This window comes from Mus caroli, unplaced genomic scaffold (assembly GCF_978045245.1).
Source record: "Mus caroli unplaced genomic scaffold, Mus_caroli_1 scaffold_1, whole genome shotgun sequence".
Taxonomy (NCBI): domain Eukaryota; kingdom Metazoa; phylum Chordata; class Mammalia; order Rodentia; family Muridae; genus Mus; species Mus caroli.
Genome location: NW_028227256.1, coordinates 147,783,959 through 147,803,461, shown reverse-complemented (window position 1 = coordinate 147,803,461; position 19,503 = coordinate 147,783,959). Strand labels below are relative to the sequence as shown.

Here is a 19,503-nt window from a genome sequence, read left to right as displayed (position 1 = left end):
TAAAATAGGCTGGCCTTGAACTCAGATCTGCCTGCCACCGAATCCTGAGTACTGGGATTAAAAGGCAGGTAACATGATACCTGGCCAACATCTTAATAATGGCTAGCGATATGTATACAGAAGCAACAACAGTATTTTTAAACTGAACTTCCACACTAAAGAAACAGAACAAAGAAATATAACATCAGAAGCAACTCCTAGCACCAACAATAACAAAGAATGCAGTTAAAGGCACAGTTTTTTTTTTCATACCTGTTAAATATTCAACTTCCTGAGATAACCTCTCATTGGTTCTGATTAAATCTCTTTTTTCAGCTTCTAACTCTTCCTTTGCTCTTGTAAACTGGCTCTGTCATATCAAGAAACACCAAGTTCAAGAATGTAAGTTAAACAATACAGGTACTTGAATCATCAATTCAACTAACATTAGCAGTTACTTAAAAAATGCTTTCTTTCCTTATAACTTAGGTATCAACAAATTAAAAAATACTTTTAATCGTAACACCTCTATTTCTGAGTTTTAAATTAATTTTTCCTAGGCTTATGAATGCATGTCACTCATTACACCGAAGTGCCCCAATGATTTATACAGCCTTTATATTTGGCTATGTAATAGATAATTTGCATGTCTTCAAAAACCAACTGTGGGAACTATCACACATTTGTGTTTGGGTTCAATTACCTCTTCAGAGCTTCCTTACGAGGTCTTTAGAGTCATAAGCAACAAAACCAACCAGTTAACCAACAACTGAGCATTTAGAACAAGCTGGGTGTAACATGTCAACACATGGCAGTGAAACACAATTATCTTACTATATTGCTTTAACCTGCATTTTCCTGTTACTACAAACATTTTGTGTTCTCATTCATTACTTATAATATACTTCCTTTGCATGTATTTTTCTTGTAGCAGTTTCCTTTTCACCTGAAAGAAGTCATATATTATAAACAGATTTTGGCTCATATGCATATTTTTATGTAAAGAATGTTAAACTTCAAATGTAAAGTTTTACATTTCCTATTACAAGCTGAGAAACATTAATGTACCTACCAATCATTTATACATATTTCTTTTGCCTCTATCTCCAACGGTTTTTAAAAAGATTTATTTACTTTTAGAAAGAGACCGTAACTCAAAAAGTTTAAGACCACCCTTAGAACATAAGGAGGGCCAGAGCCATGGCTCAGGGAACAAAGGCCATGTTGCTAATTCTTGATTGGTCTCTATTCATTGAGGTAATGTTTCAACTGAACCTAGAGCTCACCAAGACAGCGAGTCCATGTTGTCTTTATAGTCTATTACAGGCAATCACTTAGTACTTCTGCCCTGAAATTACAAAATGGCAGCCATACCCACCAAGCACTTGTGAGTTCTAGGGATTCAACCTACGGTTCTCAAGCCTGATGCATGTGATTTACGTGCTGAGCCATCTGCACAGACCTACTCTAAGTCCTTAAAATGCTTTCACACTTAGAAACCTCTTTTAAATAAAACTGTTTATATATAAAGTGTATAACATATATAGATAAAACCATACCAAATCATCATTATAGTTAAGTGAATAAATCTCATTTGTTTTATCAGAGTGGCTAAAAAAAATCTATTTCACCAAGTTATAACACAATACAGTTTTATTAACTAGAACCTTCTATACATTTGTGAGACTTTTTCACTCTACATATTTGTTCCTTCAACCTGCATTTCCTTCACCCCGCCAATCAGCTTGATCTCTGTTTCCAAATATCTGACTAATTTCTTTGATGACTCTAGATAAGCAACATCATTTCTCTGTGTATGGCTTATTCAGATGTTCTCTATATTTGCCCATTCTGTGCACATAACATTTTTTTTTTGAGACCAAATATTATACTGTGTGTAAACATAAGCAGATTTTCTTTATCCAGCTGTCTATGACTAACTACAGGTTGTTTTCAAACTTTTGACTACTTTGATCCATGCAGCAATGAACATAAATGAGTATGCCTACTTTTACAATGTAAAGATTCCTCTGAATATTATACCCAGAAGGAGGACTGCTAGGTCATTCTATGTTTAGTTTATGAACCTCTATGTTGTTTTTCACATTGGATGTATCAAGCTACACATAAATCAGCAATGTACAATCAGCAAGAAATAAGAACCATTCCCTTTTCCCTGTATTCCTGCCAACATCTTTGATAATAACCATGTGTTATCATCAAACTGTGTGTTCATGCATTTTTCTTACGTCTTTTACAATTAACAAATGAGACCTTTTCATATACCTGATCATTACTGTCTTCTTTGAAAATAAGTCTTTTGTCCATTTTCAAAGAAAATTACTTATTTCTACTACTATTTCTTTATAAAACTTGGATAATATGCCTTTGTCAGAGAAGTGGCTTACAGATATTCCCCTGCCCCCTGTTCCTGATAGCTACTGTTAAGCTTTATTTCCTTTGTAGCACACAGGGTCTCCCGTTTGCTCTGGTCATAATTAATTTTGTTCTTATGGCTTAAACATTTGGTGTGATTTCTAAAGAGACCATTGTCAAATTCAAAGGCTGACAGTTTTAGCTCTGTTGTCTTCCAGTTTTATAGTTCCAAGAAAAACAAACAAACAAACAAACAAACAAACCAAAACCAAACCTACTACCACCAAACCAATTTTCTGTTATGGTACTCCATATTCATTCTATTGTATTTTGTGTTTCTAAGCAACATTATCATTCATTAGAACAACAATTTTCATATTTTGTTCTCTAGTGTCCTTGTAAAATATTAACTTTTAAATATACCTAAAAATGTTTTTACAAATGTGACTGTTTACTTATTTTCAATAGAAACCAGCTGCTTCAGAAATGGCCATCTAAGGACCATAGTTTGGATTCTAGTCTGTGGCATTATTGCTCAATGATATTATTAACATCATAAGGTTTTTTTTAGGTCACCGAGGGTGTGCCTTTAAAGAAAAAAGTGGGTCACTAGACCCTCTGCTACCTATTCTTTGCATCCTATTCTGAGGTGAAGTTTCCTTCACCAAGATCTCCCTACCATGTTATGTGGCTTGCCATTGGCCCAAAACAATACAGCAAACTGATCTTGGACAGAAACCTGTAAAATTGTCAATGAAAATAAACCTCTATAGTTTATATAATTAAATAAGTAAGTTCTATGTTTTATTACAGTGTCTAACAGAAAGCTGACCTACAAGGCAGTTACACACCTAGTTCTCAATAATTTTGTTTTGTTAAATTGTATCTATTCGTGTGTCCACAGTTGTTCTGGGTTAGACTTCACTCTGCTGCTGTTTCATCAAACCTAGACTGTGTATCAGGACCTTGCATTAAAGCCTATATTAATTTGCAAACCCACTTCACCCAAGAACATGCTGTTATTTTTCCATATGTAAATACGTATTTTAAGTTTTCTGAAAACAGTTTTCTTTTAATACTGAGGCAAACAAAACAAAACCCAAACAAGAACAAATTAAAAATTTTAAAGGGCTCAAAGCACTGTATATTCCTTACAAATTAATTTACTGAAATATTTTGGGTATATTATGCTCCTATAAGGAATCTGAAAGCATGTTTTTCTTACAGAGTTTTGAAAAACAAACCTCAGTCTCAAATCAAATGTAATTTTAAAAGAATAGTCCTATATGGTTAAAGATTGGGTATCACTCTTCTTTTAAAAGAACATAGTAGCAACCCTTTCTATCACATTTAATCTGTTATTCTTATCATGGCTCTAAAGAAACAGTCAGCAATGTAGAGTGACCCAGCTCCCAAGTATATTAATATACCATGAATGCTGGGTTACTGTTGGAATTCAATAGATAATACATAAAAAAAAAACAACTCAAAGTCTATGTATGTACACATTTCTATTTATTTGTTGGCAGTTTCTAGTAGAATGCTTAACCTTCCATTGACTAGTATTGAGTACCTAAAAGCAGATATTTACTGGAAAGCTTTTTACCTGAATGCCTAGATTACGGTCTTGAGCAGTTTCCAGTTCTTTGTTTTTTTCAGTTAACACTTTTACTTGGTTATCTAGAGAAAAGGGATGTAGGAACACAGATATGTTAATTGAAAATTGTGTTTTTACCCAGCTACTACCATCACACATTTTTAAAATGAAGAACAGGAGTCCATACTGATTTATGACCATATTCCAAATTTGCAAATACATTCTGATCTTACTATATTCAAGACTAAAAGGTTTAAGTATGCTACAATCACATGTAAATAGTTTGTTCCCAATTTGTAGCAAAATTAGCAATGCCAATTTTTAAATTCCATTTTCTAGGTAAATTTATATAAAATAAAGTAAGCAGGCCAGGACCAATAAATATAATGTAATTTGACCCACATAAAATGCATTCAGTATATATTATAATAAACATCTGTAGTTCCATGTTTTTTAATCACTAAGAATCATGCCTTTCACATAGAAAAATGTTTGTGCTCTGTCTTATATTCATGACACGTTTGTCTTCCCATATATGTCTAGTCATTAGAATATATACAGTTATATAAGAAAAATACACATTTGAAAATTTCTTTCATGAAAGCATCTAAAGCCAGGCATAGATGTTCACATTTATAATCCCAGCACTTGGACGGCAGGGTAGATACAAGGATAGCTACAGCTACAAGGAGTTTGGGCTCCTCAGGTCTATCTAGTAAGACCTTTCTTTAAAGAGGAAACAAGCAAACCCTACATTATGTATAGGCAATTTTAAAAGATTTATTTTTATTTATGTGCACTTGTGTGCCCGTGTTAAGTAGAAGCCATGTGCGTACAGGTGCCCAGGAGTTAGAATTTTAGAAGGTCGTGGGCTTGTCAGCTACTTGATGTAGGAGCTGGGAACTGAACTTGGGTCATGTAGAACACCAAGTGCTCTTAATTACTTGAGCCATCTCCCAGTTCCTACACACAGGTAATTCAACAGGATTTTAAAAACTGTATCATGCTGGGCATGGTGGCACACGCCTTTAATCCTAGCACTTGGGAGGCAGAGGCAAGCGGATTTCTGAGTTCAAGGCCAGCCTGGTTACAGAGTGAGTTCCAAGACAGCCAGGGCTACACAGAGAAACCCTGTCTCGAAAAAACAAAAAAACCCACCCCCCAAAAAAACAAAATAAAAACTGTATCATTATAAAAGGAAAAAAAAAAAAACCATTACTCTATATTTTCTATTTTGTTTTACTTACTATTTTCTGTAATTGTGTACACAAATACACACTTCAAGTACAATTGTCCAACCTAGGAAGGAACTCCTTTTTGTCTACATTCATCTTTATCTTCACAAATACCTCACAAAAGAAGTAATCAGAGACATTCTCATGACATTCTTTAGCACCATTTCTGGGCAAGCCGTATTGTGCTTTGTTGAAGAGAAGCACAGTCCAGGCCGTGCACCACCAATGCCTGTGTCTACAGAGCTTTCTTTAAATGTCAGTGCATCCAAAGTAGCTGCAGAATTATACACTAAACAGCCAGAGAAAAGCTCAAGTTTACTTATGACTATGAGCTTCTTGTGTTCCTTTTTGATGAAATCAAATCAAACAAAAATTTTAGGTGGGCAGTGGTGGCGCACACCTTTAATCCCAGCACTCGGGAGGCAGAGGCAGGCGGATTCTGAGTTTGAGGCCAGCCTGGTCTACAGAGTGAGTTCCAGGACAGCCAGGGCTACACAGAGAAACCCTGTCTTGGAAAAAACAAAACAAAACAAAACAAAAAACTTAAGCTACATTTAATTTAAAAGCTTTTCAACCCTTAAGTTTTCTTCTGTCCTCCTATGAAAGTCACAGGCTTCACCTAAACTCTTCCTAAGGAACCAAGCTTCATAGAAGAAATATGCTGGACTCACAAAAGCTGTAACAAGGTATAATGAAATCAGTAGCTTTTAAATTTTTCCTATGAAAACAAATCACTATTTAAATCTTCAAGTACACATTTAAGCTACTTCAATCACTCTCAATAGTACCTTTGATGTGTAAAGCTACGGAAACACACGCGCTTCCAACTACCTTTATCCTTTTTACAAAAGCCATCTACTTATGGCATGTGTGGCAAGAACACTTTTATTATTAGTCAGAATTAGAAACCAGGTCTGCAGACTGTGCCAGCCTATGTCCTTACCATACCTTTACTAAGGGGAACACAAACTGCAACTGCTCCGGACAAGGCCTCTGAGCATTTCCCACACTGTAAGTAGCTGCTCACAGAGAATGACGCTCAGAGAATGATGTGAGGGAGAGGGCACTGAGAAGGCACAGGTCTGAATGCCTTTAGTCAGAAGGTAGGGAAGGAAAGCTTAGGCTCTCTCAGAGAGAGCACTGTGTTCTTTTAAGGTTCCTGTGAGGAAGGAGTGAGCAGGAGGTATAGGCCCAAGGTCTGTTGACACCATCAAATTAGACTAAAACCACTATGGTTTTCTTTTCTTTTTTTTTGTGGTTTGGGTTGAGGAAGGTGTTTGCAAGGTCCCAAAGGCATTAAGTATGAGGAAATCATATGATTTACAAGATGTAACAGTTATGTTTTCTATTAACAAAAATCTCAATCTTTTGATTTTATCAATGAAGACTAGGGAGCCAGATGCTGGGGTGAAAGTTTGCAAGCTCACAGAGGCAGAGAAGGCAACCAGCTGAAGTTCCAGAACAAATGCTTCTCTCTCAAGATATTACAAAAAAGTCCTCCTTCAAACCTGATGTTTCTCCCTTCTACTTCCTGTATGCCTCTCTATTGGTCCTGACTTTCTCTTACTGTTTTTTTCTTTTTTGGTTTTTTCAAGATAGGGTTTCTCTGTGTAGCCCTGGCTGTCCTGGAACTCAGTCTGTAAACCAGGCTGGCCTTGAACTCAGAAACTTGCCTGCCTCTGCCTCTGCCTCTGCCTCCCAAGTGCTGGAATCAAAGGCGTGTGCCACTACTGCCTGGCTGTTTTGTTTTGTTTTTTTCTTAATAATCCTACATTTACTTCCTGTCAGCTGGTTGCTTGCTCTGCGTGTTTACAAAACTCATGCAGAAAGCTTCCCACATTAAAAGTGCGTGCCATGGCTGAGCCACACTACAACTACTAAAAACAGGTTTTCCCAGTAAACAACACAATTTTGGAGTCCATAGTGTGATCAGTCTTAGGCCTGAAGGCAGGAGGGCTAGGTATTTCTTACCTTGTTTGTATCCCTGATTAGGGCTTTGCCACCTGGAAAGTCTGTTTCCAGGAGGGGCAGCTCCCTGCATGTGTGATTTAAGGTGTAGCTGGGAATCCAAGAACAGTTATAAAGATATAATCAAATACTTACTTAGCTTCTCAAGCTCCAGCCTCAGGTTCTGACACTCCCGGGTCTCACTGAGAAGCCTCTCCTGACTCTGGGAGAGCCTCTTCTCTATCTCAAAGTATTGTTGTTCTACAAAAGACAAGTCCACGCACCATGAATAACATCATGCACACGTGCCCTTGAAAGCAGTATTAATACCACTGTTTATTTCTTCTAACACTGACTGCAAAACTTAAGATACACTATTGGAAAATTTAATCTTAATAAACAGATTAAACACTGAAAAGGACTTTCCCGTTATTCTTAACTGGCATATAAAGACAACATTGAATAAAAGGGGGTTCATAAATTAATTTCATCTAGGCAGGCAATGTTGTATCTTGTATTTTCTCCAGACCTCAGGAGATTATTAAACATTTAAATATAAGTTATCTAATAAATAAAAAAATACTTAATTAAAAAGTGCATTGTTTTAAAGGGGTTAATGTAAAAATAATTTAAACGATACCTAAATTTCTATAAAAATAAACGTGCAGACTTCCCACAAAAAGGGACTGCATTTGTCTACTTCATCCCATTATTGGGACATATAAATTACTCAATATTGACTGTGTGTAAATTAATTAACAGAATACAGTGTATTATACAAACTTCTTAAGAGTCACAAAATAACTGGATATTTTTACTTATCAACGTTGCTTGATAAGTAAGCACTTTATTGAAGAAAAAATTAAATCAGGTGGAAATTTCTAATCAATCTACCATACTATAGACCCCATTCCCTCAATTAATGATAAACCAAAACATATGACAAAAAATTCTGTTTTTTAAATAACTGCTTTCTTTCTCCCAAGAATATTTAAGCTATGTCTGTAATTTCCTTATACAAAAGCAACGACAAGAACTTACAAGCAGATCTTTTTATTATATATTTCCTATCAAGTCTCAACGCTCTGGGAGAACCACCATATATTCATTTATCGCAATTTCATTGCTCTTTCTAGTGCCGTCCTTTTGTATACAAATTTCTCATCGCGACCATCTACTGCATTATTAGATCACAGGGTGCTATACACACTAAAAACAAGGCACCGAAGGGGGGAAATGGGTAAAGGCTTATAAATGCAGGTAAGTAAAAAAAAAAGGGGGGGGAGGGAGGAGGTTACTGTCATTTAAAGTACAGCAAAACAGCATTAGATTAGGATTGCATAGTCCTAAAAATCTGGTGCAAACTGGGCCAAATTCTCCAGTTTCTGTCGGTGGGCCCATTGAGGAGTTTCCACAGAAGACCACGCTTAGTAAAAGGAAACCGAGATGAACGAAGGTGGTTTTAGATCTGGGAGGATCCCCCCGCCCCCCGATCTAAACCACACAGCGGGGAGAAGAGAGAAGGCCTCCGCTGCACATGGAGCCTGAGAAGCTGCTACCTGAACACCTCACCAGGGAGAAGAGGGCAGGCGTGCAAAGGAGGTCGGCCCCAGCTCCAAACCGGAGCGCGGAGAGCGTCTCCGCACTTACCACTCTCCACCTTAAATTTCTCGTGCCGCCCCTTCAGGCAGTCGATCTCCGACTGCTGCTCGGCCAGGAACTTCTCAAGTTTGTTCTGCGTCGACTTCGGCAGTTTGTTCAGTTCCGGGCGCTCCAGCACTTGCTGCAACACAGCCGCCATGTCGGCCGGGATCGCGGCAGCAGCCGCAGCGGCTGAAGGAGAAGCCAAGGAGCAAGGAGAAGCGCGGAGCCCAGCCGCCGGAGCCGCCCCGTCCGCTGCCTCGCTCGCGGTCTCCCGCGCGCCTGCCCGCCTGAGACTCCCGCGGCGGGACCCTGGGAAAGAGAGTCCCGCGTTAGACGCAGCCAGAGCCGCGCCGCCGCGCCCTCTCCGCGCACGCAGCCGCCGGGAGCTAGGCACGCTGGGAAAGCGAGTTCACAGCAGCCTCGGCCCCAGTTTTTTGGGAGATTTCACCGGTTTCCAGCCCCAGAGACTCTTGGGAAATGTAGTGTATTTCTCACCCGCTTAAGCGCGCTCAGGCCGCACCTCCCGTCCCACTTCCTTCTTTCTCCCCGCCCCCCGGCTCGCCTCCTATGGCTGTGAGGAGTGTCCGCGCGGGGGCGCTACATAAGTACGCAGCCACCCTCGTTCCTACCCCGGAGGAGCAAGACGACCTTACCGTCAAAACCCCGGGATGTCATGGGTACTCCTCTGTGGCCACTCCTAGAAGCCGAGCCACCAGAGGGCATGGATCACAGCAGGGCGTCTCGACAGGCTCTGGGCCACCGCCACGATCTTAACGGTGCCCCGAGAGGGGCGGGGTGCAGGCCTTCCTCGCTTGGGTAGAAGAGCTGCGGAGATGGGTGCGGGACGGCTTGCGTCATCAGTCTGCACCCGTTGGGGCCGCGACCCGCGTTTGGAGTAGGAAGTGTCTCTGCTGTCGCTTTCTGATGAGATCATTGGCTGTGGACGTGGGGACCTGAGTGGCACCTGGCCTTTGAAGGTAGCTACTTGTACCCTAACCCGAGTTCTCTCGCTGACAGAAAGTTCGAGGGATTTATTTGCCACATGTGCACATTCTGAGATCAAGTGAGTCGGCCAAGGAATGTGTGTGCACCGGGGCACCACCAGCTTCCTTCTCAGGGGGTGAAAAGAAAGGATCTAGGGACCATATGGAACAGTCAGTCACTCTGGTGCACACTCAAGCCCTGTTCGGAGGAGATTAGCCTGTGTCAAACCTCGTACCTACATGTTTTTGTGGGTGTGAGGTACTGAATGACTTAGTGCGAAATTAAAGTAGTCTGGTTAATATTTTAAACAGAAAAAAAAATCAAATTTTGTTGTTTATGTAGTAAGATGACATTGCAGGCAAATGTCTGATGTTGACGTTTTTAATTGGAAAACATTTTAACGACAGTTTTATTGAGACACTTGTCATTTTGCCACAGTAACAGAACTATGTCTGTTTCCCGAACACGACTCAGCAGTATCAGCGTGTACTTCGTTTCATGGCTGGTTACTTTTCTGGAAGAATTTGTTCACTCTTGATTGGAAATAAGGAGAGCACATGCCTGTGGTGTCAGCTACTGCGATTAAGAGGTGGGAGGGTTATCATTCCAGGACAGCCTGTGTTAGGAGTCAGGCTCTGTCTTAATGAGGGGGATGGGAGGGATTAAGCTAGTAGGATATTCATAACTGAATTCACAAGCTGAAGAAGAGGACAGGAGATGAGAACAGGAGGTGTTCTTGCAACGATTCAATTGAAGGGCTGAGTGTTCATTGCCACCGCGAGCAAAACAGATTGAGAGAACTTAAACTCCACCTTTCTCACTCACTACTTTAGTCATTTGGAGGAGTTATTTAACATTTCTTTTTGATTTCTTTATGTATAAAACAGAGATGACAATAATAGTACTTACCTTGCAGGAATTTGTATTAAATATCAATACATGTGAAGTCCTTAGAAAAATGCCCCATGTAGAATGGAAGCAATATAGATAATTGCAATTGCAGACTGGTTACCTAAGCGGCTGTTATTAGGAGTTGTCTCCTGGCAGCAATCACACATTTGTGCCTTCCCACCTTGCACAGTTTGTAGGAAACAGTCATTTTACAGTGAGTATTGGGTAAACAAAGTTGAGTCTCTCTCCTCTTAATGAACTAATCAGAAATTCAGCTTCCATATTTTAGAAACAAGAATATTGAAGTTCACCAATAAATTGTCATAGAGAATGCAGCTAAGGAGTAGATCTAAAATAAGAAATTAGACGTGTTGATGAATGGTATCGTTATTTCCTTATCCCAAGAGTGAGAAATAACTTTGATTTCTCATGGCTAATTGGTAATTATAATATTTGTTATTGTTGTTTTGTTTTCTTCCTGTGTCTTTCCAGGCAGGGTTTCACTCTTTAGATCAGATTGTCCCAGAACTCACTATATAGCTTTGGCTGGCCTCCAGCTCAAAGCGCCGTCTGTTTCGGTCTCAAGGGTACAGCAATTCCAGGCTGCACCACCATATCTGGCTTGGACTCTTGTTCCTTCCTTTCTTTTCTCAAAAGATTTTTGGATTTATTATCGTTTGGTGTGTATATTGGTGTGAACAAGCTACATGTGTGCAGACTTGAGAAGTGGGAGTCAGATTTCCAGGAGTTGCAGCTAAAGGCATTTGTGTACCACTGGACTTGGATGCTGGAAACCGAACCCAAGCTCTGTGGAAAAGCAGCATGGACTGCTAACCGTTAAGCCATCACTCTGGCCCCAAGGGAGTTCGTTCGTTCTTTCTTTCCTTTTTTTTTTTTTTTGACAGAGTTTTTCTGTGTTGCTGTGGCTGTCCTGGAACTCACTCTGTAGACCGGCTGGCCTCGAACTCAGAAATACACCTGCCTCTGCCTCCCAAGTGCTAGGATTAAAGGCGTTCGCCACGACTGCCTGGCATTGGGAGTTGTTTCTTATAGCACTGTACTAAGAATTCCAAAGCTGGGGGCTGGAGAGGTGGCTCAGCAGTTAAGACCACTGACTGCTCTTTCAGAGGTCCTAAGTTCAATTCCCATCAACCACATGGTCGCTCACAACCATCTGTAATGAGATCTGATGCCCTCTTCTGGTGTGTCTGAAGACAGCTACAGTTTACTCACATAAATAAATTTAAAAAGTTAAAAAAAAAAAAAAAAAAGATTTCCAAAGCTGTATTTCAGTTGTACAAAAAAGAATGCCTTATTTTATAAATAATCACTGCAAGACATAGGAGAGTTTTGGGAATGGGCCACTCTTTTTTTTTTTTTTTTTTTTTTTTTTGGTTTTTCGAGACAGGGTTTCTCTGTGTAGCCCCGGCAGTCCTGGAACTCACTTTTTTTTTTTTTTTTTTTTTTTGGTTTTTTTTTTTTTTTTGAGACAGGGTTTCTCTGTGTAGCCCTGGCTGTCCTGGCACTCACTTTGTAGACCAGGCTGGCCTCGAACTCAGAAATCCACCTGCCTCTGCCTCCCGAGTGCTGGGATCAAAGGCGTGCGCCACCACACCCGGTGGGCCACCCTTTTTATTCTATTGCCTGTCCACCAATGCTAAAACATCAAAAATCGCTTTTCCCCCCAAAATGCTAACTTTTATTTCTTGCAATTTAGGCTGTTGAATTGGCTGTCTAGAATGGGAAGAACCTACATTGTAGAAGAGACTGTTGGCCAGTATCTTTCAAGCATCAGCCTCCAGGGAAAACCTTTTGTCTCTGGTCTTTTGATAGGACAGGTATGTATATGTCTGCTACTCTGCAGGTTGATAAAAACAAATTACTCATTAGTTTCAATTCTATATACCAATTACTAGTAAATTCAAAGTTGTGATGTGGATGGGACATAATCTTAAATAGTTAACCTAAAGTGGATCTTTGAGTTAACATTAGAAAGAGTAGGACACCTGGTTGAAACTTGAATAAGTATGATTATTTTTCCCTTTGGTACTTTGAAAGTAACTTGTCATGTCAAAAGGTCACAATTTAAGCCTTCCCTGAGCACAGGATTTACATTTTGCTTTCTTTGTGTTTTGGACCGGATACACAGCTCAGCTGGTACTTGCCCAACATACATAAAGAGCGCTCTAAGTTTCACCCCCGTGTTACTGGTGGTTGTCAGAGTGGTCAAAGTCAGGGTCAGTTCTTTCCAAGTTCTTGGCCTCTTATCCAAAGAATTGGAAATAAGGACTCACGTTTGCAAACGTGGCAAGATAACTTTGTAAGGAACAAAGCAGGAATCCAGATGCACTGCAGGCCACATGAGGGAGGTAGTGCCCAAATTATGTTTGTGACTTAATTTTATGGGGTTCAAAAGATGGGCGTTCTCGCCTTTAAGAATGTAGGTTGAGTGGTTGTCTATTTTGGTTGTTAGGTTAGATAAAGTCTGATACTCATTTCCCCAATCTCTATGTCCTTCCCCATAATCCTCCTTATTAATTTAATGCATAGGTATAAGATTTTTTTTCTGACATGTTCACTTGATGGACAGTTTACCTAACTGCACATGCTCTTAAAACTCTCCTAGGCTCATTGGACATTTCTATTCTTCTTACCAGATATGTTGGGAATACACTTCAATAGAAACTGACTAATGTGATTCTTACCAAGGACAAGGAAATCTATATTATTGCTTAGAGATGGAAGAAATATGTAGCTTGATACAGGTAGGGGTCTGAGAGTGAGGTTGCTAGGAGAGAGGTGTTTCTGCATGGTTCCTGCAGGTTAAGGGACTAGGCTATAAAGTATATTATAAAAGGGGACAGGTTTGCAATGACCCAAGTGAAATAGGATCTCAGGTAAGCTACCTCCATGCTTTTCTGCCTCACTCAGTACCTCTCAATCCAGGCGTTTTGGGACGTAGCCCACACTGGCTTTGAACTTACCATTCTCATTATAGTGTGAACTACCTTAACCAGCTCCACACTATCTTTATTTCTTCATTTTCTGCATTCTTTCTCTTTCAGCCTGGGCTATAGTGAAACCCGGTTCAAAAACAAAAGAGTGATACCAGGGTCTTGTACATGCTAGGTGATCATTGTAGCACCTGAGTTACTTCCACCATTCTAAAGACCGCTCTGTACTTTATATTGAGGATATCCAAGTAAACAGCTGCTGTTAACATACATTAAAGATAAACAGCATACATATGAGAGACATGTCCCAAGGCTGTTCACTAAAATCAGTCCCCAAGAATATAGTTTTCATCATGAGTATTAACAATTTAAATTGCTGTAAATACTATTTAGTTTTTGTGTGACATATGTAATTCTTTCATCAGATGTAACTGTAATGAGCTTTTACAATTTGTTTTTAAAGTGTTCTTCACAAAAGGATTATGTGATTCTTGCCACTAGAACACCACCCAAAGAGGAACAAAATGACAATGTCAAACAGCCGAGAGCTAAGTTGGATAATTTGGATGAAGAATGGGCCACAGAACATGCCAGCCAGGTAATATGATCTCATTATAAACAAAAGAAAAAAATGTTTCCTCGGTCACAAATCTAGAATTTTAAGAATATTTTTCCTTAAATGCGTGCAAGTGGTTATATTTAAACAGTTTTACAGAAGGCTCTGAACATGAATGGTTCTTAGGACTTTGTTAATTGAATAAGTCAGAGAACACATTCAATCCATCAAAGGCAATACAATGTGAGTAAGTGACACAGACAATACTAGGAAAAGAGCAAGCAGTTGGGCAGTTGGTAGTTGAAACACAGAGTGTGTAGGAAAATGTAATTAAGTACAAGGCTTGTTAATGGGTGGCTTTGGAATGTAGTCCTAAGAACTACACTTGGTAGACAAAAGCCCAGTAGGCAGAGTCATGGTTTTTAGGGATGTAGATTTTAAAAAAAGTATATGGATGTGGCCACACATATGTATCTGTCAGGCTCCATTGTATGACCCCACACCTGTGAGTATATGGACAGTACAAATTAGACTCACTGGGTTATTTAAAACAAAACAAAACAAAACAAAAAAAAGCAAAGTTTTTTTAGGATTTCAGTGCTGTGAAGACACACTGTGGCCGAGGCAATTCTTATAAAGGAAAACCTTTCATTGGAACTGGCTTACAGTTTCAGAGGTTTAGTCCATTATCGTCATGGTGGGGAGCACGGTAGGTATGGTGCTGGAGGAGGAACTGAGAGTTCTACATCTCGATCCTCAGGAGTCTATGTGTCACGCCTGGCAGAGCTTGAGCAAGAGACCTCAAAGCCTACCCCCACAGTGACACACTTCCTCCAACAAAGCTATACCTACTTCAGCAAGACCACACTTCCTAATAGTGCCACTCCCGATGCCTGAGCCAAGCATTCAAACACATGAGTCTATTGGGGCCATACCTATTCAGACCACCACAACTGGCATGAAGTAGGAAGAGCATAGCATGTTGGGGCTGGATCTGGAAAGGTGGGGCATGAATATGATCAAAGATACTGCATATAATTCTCAGAGTAGTAATAAAAGTGTTATATTGAGAAATCCAATGATAAACTTTTACATCTACTTATTTTAAAAAAGAATAAAGCAATCAGTTTGCCAGTAACTTATAAGATAATGTTGGCACAGTATTAATGGAGAGTAGAGTCTGGAGACAGAAGAGAAACTGTGTATCTAAAGCAGTAGTCCAAACCAATAAGAGTATGAGCCTAAACTAGGTTCTGAGCTTTGTGTGGGCAGGAATTCTGTTTCTTGTATTTATGGCAGTAGTCCAAGAGCCGAGTCCAGCATTTCCATGGTTTATAATATGACTTGTAAAATACTAGATTAAAAATGTCTATTTATAAAAGCTAGTGTAATTACTCATTACTGAATGTAGAGAAGAACATGTAGTTTTAAAACTAGTCACAATCATGTAAAGGGAAAAAGTAAATAGAGGGTAGATTACTATATGCATATCAACAATTGTATGATTCTACAGGGAATTCTATGGAAGTTGAATGAACAGAGTACCAGGGAAGACATCTTAGGTTGACTTTGAAGTTACCTCATTGACTTGAGATGTGGGAGTGTAAAAGAAGTCAATTTAGGCTGAGGAAAAAGCCTGAGGAAAGCACGGCGTTAGAAAGCCTCGGACCATAGGTGGTGAACAGGGACTCCCTTTGAAGGATGCTTGAGTGTTTCAGAGAAAGTGGATCAGCAGTGTCTCTGGACATCACATTGGCCGGATTCTGGGAAAACTAAAATCTCAGTCTAAGGGAAAAGATTTATTTTGCAGAGAGTTGGAAGAACATTGAAAAAAATTCAGAAGCTAACTTTACAAATCTTAGGAGAAAGGATTGGTACACCTAAACAAGTTATCAAATTGTTTCACTTAAAAAAGTGATTTTAAGCTATAGAGTTTATGGTGCTCAGGGAAGGGTTATGCATATAGTATACTCCAGCTTTTCAGCTGCCTCTGCCTGGATTGGTCCTGTATGCATAATTTGTCCTGGGTAGGTATTTGCTGATTTAAAGTTTACTGTATCAAATAGAAAAGACTGACATGTTTATGATAGTTAATATTGTCTTTATTTCTAGGTGTCCAGAATGCTCCCTGGAGGACTTGTGGTTCTTGGAATATTTATTATCACAACTTTAGAACTAGCAGATGATTTTCAAAATGCCCTGCGCAGAGTAAGTACAGTGTAGCAAAAACTCTAATGACATCAAAGTTACATATTTCACTTAATTATATGCATATGTATTGGTCTTAAGCATATGTATGCTGGTGTTCCATAATTCTTTATGCTAGAATTATGCTTAGTAGCTTATTCTATATTTTTTCTTGCAGATCTTGTGTGTAATTGATCTAAATATTTTCTAGTCAAAGCTATATATTTTAAAATAATTTTTAAGGTTTATTTATTATACATGTACATATGGTTGGGGGAAGGCCATGCACCCACCATGGTGATCTTGTGGAGATCAGAGGATGCCAACTTTTCAGGTTCAGTACTCTCCCATCTTTTCATGGATCCCAGGGATTGAACTCAGGCTGTCTGACTTCCATGGCAGATGCCTGCTTAGCCATCATACTGGCCCTTAAGACAGTTTTTCAGAAGGTGATATTGTAACATATAACGAGTCATAATGGTTTAACTGTTTTTCTTGTGCAATAGCTTTTTTTTTGTAGACCTTCCAGTCACTAGGAAGTCATTGCAGTAATATGAGATTCTGCTAGTCACATCTTAAGTTCTGTGATTAATGTATAAACAACAATCACACACTTATTCTTTACTCCTGGACGGGGTGCATATCCTGCATCTCTAATAATTTTTGTTTTGCTATTATATAAGAAAATCAGGTAGTGTAATCCAGGAGTAAAAGTCCCAAGCTGTTTTCTCTTAAACTCAAACCTAAAGCAGTCTTCGGGAGCTTTCATCTCTGCTTTCATCTCTTTACATGCTCAAGATCCCCACACGCTTTCCTTGTGAGCAAGAGGGACCTTATACCATTCAGAAGCACAAAACTGGCTGGGTGCCAATTTAAACAATGTGCAACTAGAAGCTCAGGTGCTCTGGACACCTCCATGTTTGAAAGCTTTGAAAGTTTTTGCCTTGAAAGAAAAGGATGTATTTCCTCCCTGTCATGTTTTCAGTCGTTTGTACTCTTGCATTTTAAGTTAATTTGCCTGTTTCTGATACTCACCATTTTTGACAGTCTGGAAGACATTTTGAGTCTCTGTGCACGTGCTGCTTAGTTTTCTCTCTCACCCTAAAACCACCTGGGAGAAGTCTTACTGAAGCTGCGTCTAGATCAGATTGTCCTGGGCACGGCTGTGGGAGGGGTCTTGCTTGTTAATTGATGTGCAGTCTCAACCCATTTTGAGTGGCACATTCCCAAGGAAGGTTTTCTGTGTGTGTTCTCTCTCTGCTCTCTTCAGACAGACGGTTTTACCTGCATAATGAGACTCTTTCAATTAAAAATAAAAATAGAAAAGAAATAGTGTATCTTGAGAGACACTGCAAGAAATATCTTTATAAGATGTATTGTTTATTTTCCACAATTTTGGTCATTATGTAATACTTTGTTTCATGAAGCCCTTCCTTTGATATCAGGAAAGCTGTGGGTCTCCTGATTGGTTAGATGACAACAGTGTTGTAAGAATGCTTAGAATGGCATTCCTGACCCTCTGACCTCACTCCAAGGCAGTGTTTATAGTTCACATTTCTGATACAAATTACCTAACTATTCTGATTTTTTTCCCTAATTTTTACTACTTTCATGGTTTGTGAAATTTAAATAAGAAATGCTAACTGGGTAACATCTTCATTTTTGTGGTTAAAATACCATTTATTCCATTTGTAAAATGATGTTTCTTACTTAAAACTCAATTTTATTTGAATCATGTTGTGAAGGCACAAATGGTTAATATATCATGAAATTATCATTGTCTTTTTCCACAGTTTTCATTTTGCAGTGAATTCATGTATATTTTTCTGTCTTTCAGCTAATATTTTCTATGGAAAAATCTATGAGTAGAAAAAGACTATGGAATGTCACAGAGGACGAGGTCTCAGAACGAGTGACACTACACATTTGTTCTTCCACAAAAAAGTATCTTTTATTTAGGTGTTTATGGTTAGTGTGTGTAGTTCTGACTGGCAGTACTAGTGCTGTGGATGAGCCCACACCACCCACAGTGCGCCCTGCAATGAACCAGCTTTTCCTCGCCTCCCCACAAAATCATGTGCTATGTAGATCACATACCCACAGTTCTTTCCTTATGATTTATTTTAACCATAAGAAGGATGATTTGTTTTAATCATTCCTGTGAAAAAAAGACTATTAAGTTTGTCGTGAAAGAGCACATTGTTGCCAGTCAGTGGTGGCCCATGTCTTTAATCAATACTTGGGAGGCAGAAGCAGGTGGATCTCTGTGAGGTTGAGGCTGGGAATGAGTTCCAGGACAGCCATGGCCACACAGTGAAACCCTACTACCAAAAATCAAAAACAACATCAACTACAACAACAAAAGAACCCAAACCCCACATTGTTATGATTAGGGTTGCTGATCATGATATCAATATTAATAATGGCTATTAATCATATGCTGAGTTAGGTAAAATTTGATAGAGAAAGGATTTAGGATTCTGAATTCTTGGGTTTGTTTCTTTCTTTCTTTCTTTCTTTTTTGTTTTTTCGAGACAGGGTTTCTCAGTGGAGCCCTGGCTGTCCTGGAACTCACTCTGTTGACCAAGCTGGCCTTGAACTCAGAAATCCACCTGCCTCTGCCTCTGCCTCCCAAGTGCTGGGATTAAAGGCGTGCGCCACCACTGCCCGCCAGCTAGTGTAGAAATTCTTATGCCTTTGTATGTCAAGTGGCTTCCTTAGACTCTGTCCTCTGTAGGTCCCCAGGATAGACAGTCACTAAAGAAGAGACACAGCCCAAGGACCCTCCCTCTACATTAGGACTTGGAGAAGACAGTTCAAAAAGAAAGCTTTTACTGCAGAAGATGTGTGTTTAATATATTTGACACTTGCCTGGAAGTAACCCAGTAAATCAGTAAATGTTCTTTATGCGTATAAGAACGCTTGTTCATGGGCTTGACCCCATCTATATAGCACTCTGTTATGCTACGTAGAGCATGTTGGAGCCAGGACCCACAGGGGCTTTCTTTTTATTTATTATGGTTAGCGATATTTATAAACAGAAGGAAATTTGTGTTTTCTTTGATTTTTTTAAGCATCATAAGTACTATAGTCAGCAATTAATATACATACACAATATGTAAACACTTATTTACATAAATGTATAGTTATATA

The 19,503-nt window shown here is 39.3% G+C and overlaps 2 protein-coding genes across 8 annotated transcripts in view; one reads left to right on the top strand and one right to left on the bottom strand.

The window, feature by feature from the left end:
• Positions 1-9,562, bottom strand: part of Tpr (translocated promoter region, nuclear basket protein) — a 59,521-nt gene extending 49,959 nt beyond the window's left edge. For all 3 annotated transcript variants that reach the window (XM_021154820.3, XM_029482354.2, XM_029482349.2), the window contains exons 1-5: positions 9,432-9,562; positions 8,785-9,087; positions 7,291-7,395; positions 3,962-4,035; positions 253-349 (exon numbers count right to left, since the gene is read on the bottom strand). In XM_021154820.3, the coding sequence (XP_021010479.1) occupies positions 253-349; positions 3,962-4,035; positions 7,291-7,395; positions 8,785-9,087; positions 9,432-9,501 (649 nt within the window). In that variant the 5' untranslated portion in view covers positions 9,502-9,562. The remainder of the gene's footprint in view (positions 1-252; positions 350-3,961; positions 4,036-7,290; positions 7,396-8,784; positions 9,088-9,431) is intronic.
• Positions 9,488-19,503, top strand: part of Odr4 (odr-4 GPCR localization factor homolog) — a 32,254-nt gene continuing 22,238 nt past the window's right edge. For 2 of the 5 annotated variants that reach the window (XM_021154749.3, XM_029482374.2), the window contains exons 1-5: positions 9,488-9,755; positions 12,371-12,491; positions 14,071-14,205; positions 16,276-16,371; positions 18,188-18,294. In XM_021154749.3, coding sequence (XP_021010408.1) covers positions 12,393-12,491; positions 14,071-14,205; positions 16,276-16,371; positions 18,188-18,294 — 437 coding nt within the window. In that variant the 5' untranslated portion in view covers positions 9,488-9,755; positions 12,371-12,392. Of the gene's footprint in view, positions 9,842-12,370; positions 12,492-14,070; positions 14,206-16,275; positions 16,372-18,187; positions 18,295-19,503 lie in introns of all 5 variants that reach the window. The other 3 variants (XM_085841801.1, XM_029482378.1, XM_085841808.1) reach the window with 3 other exon arrangements.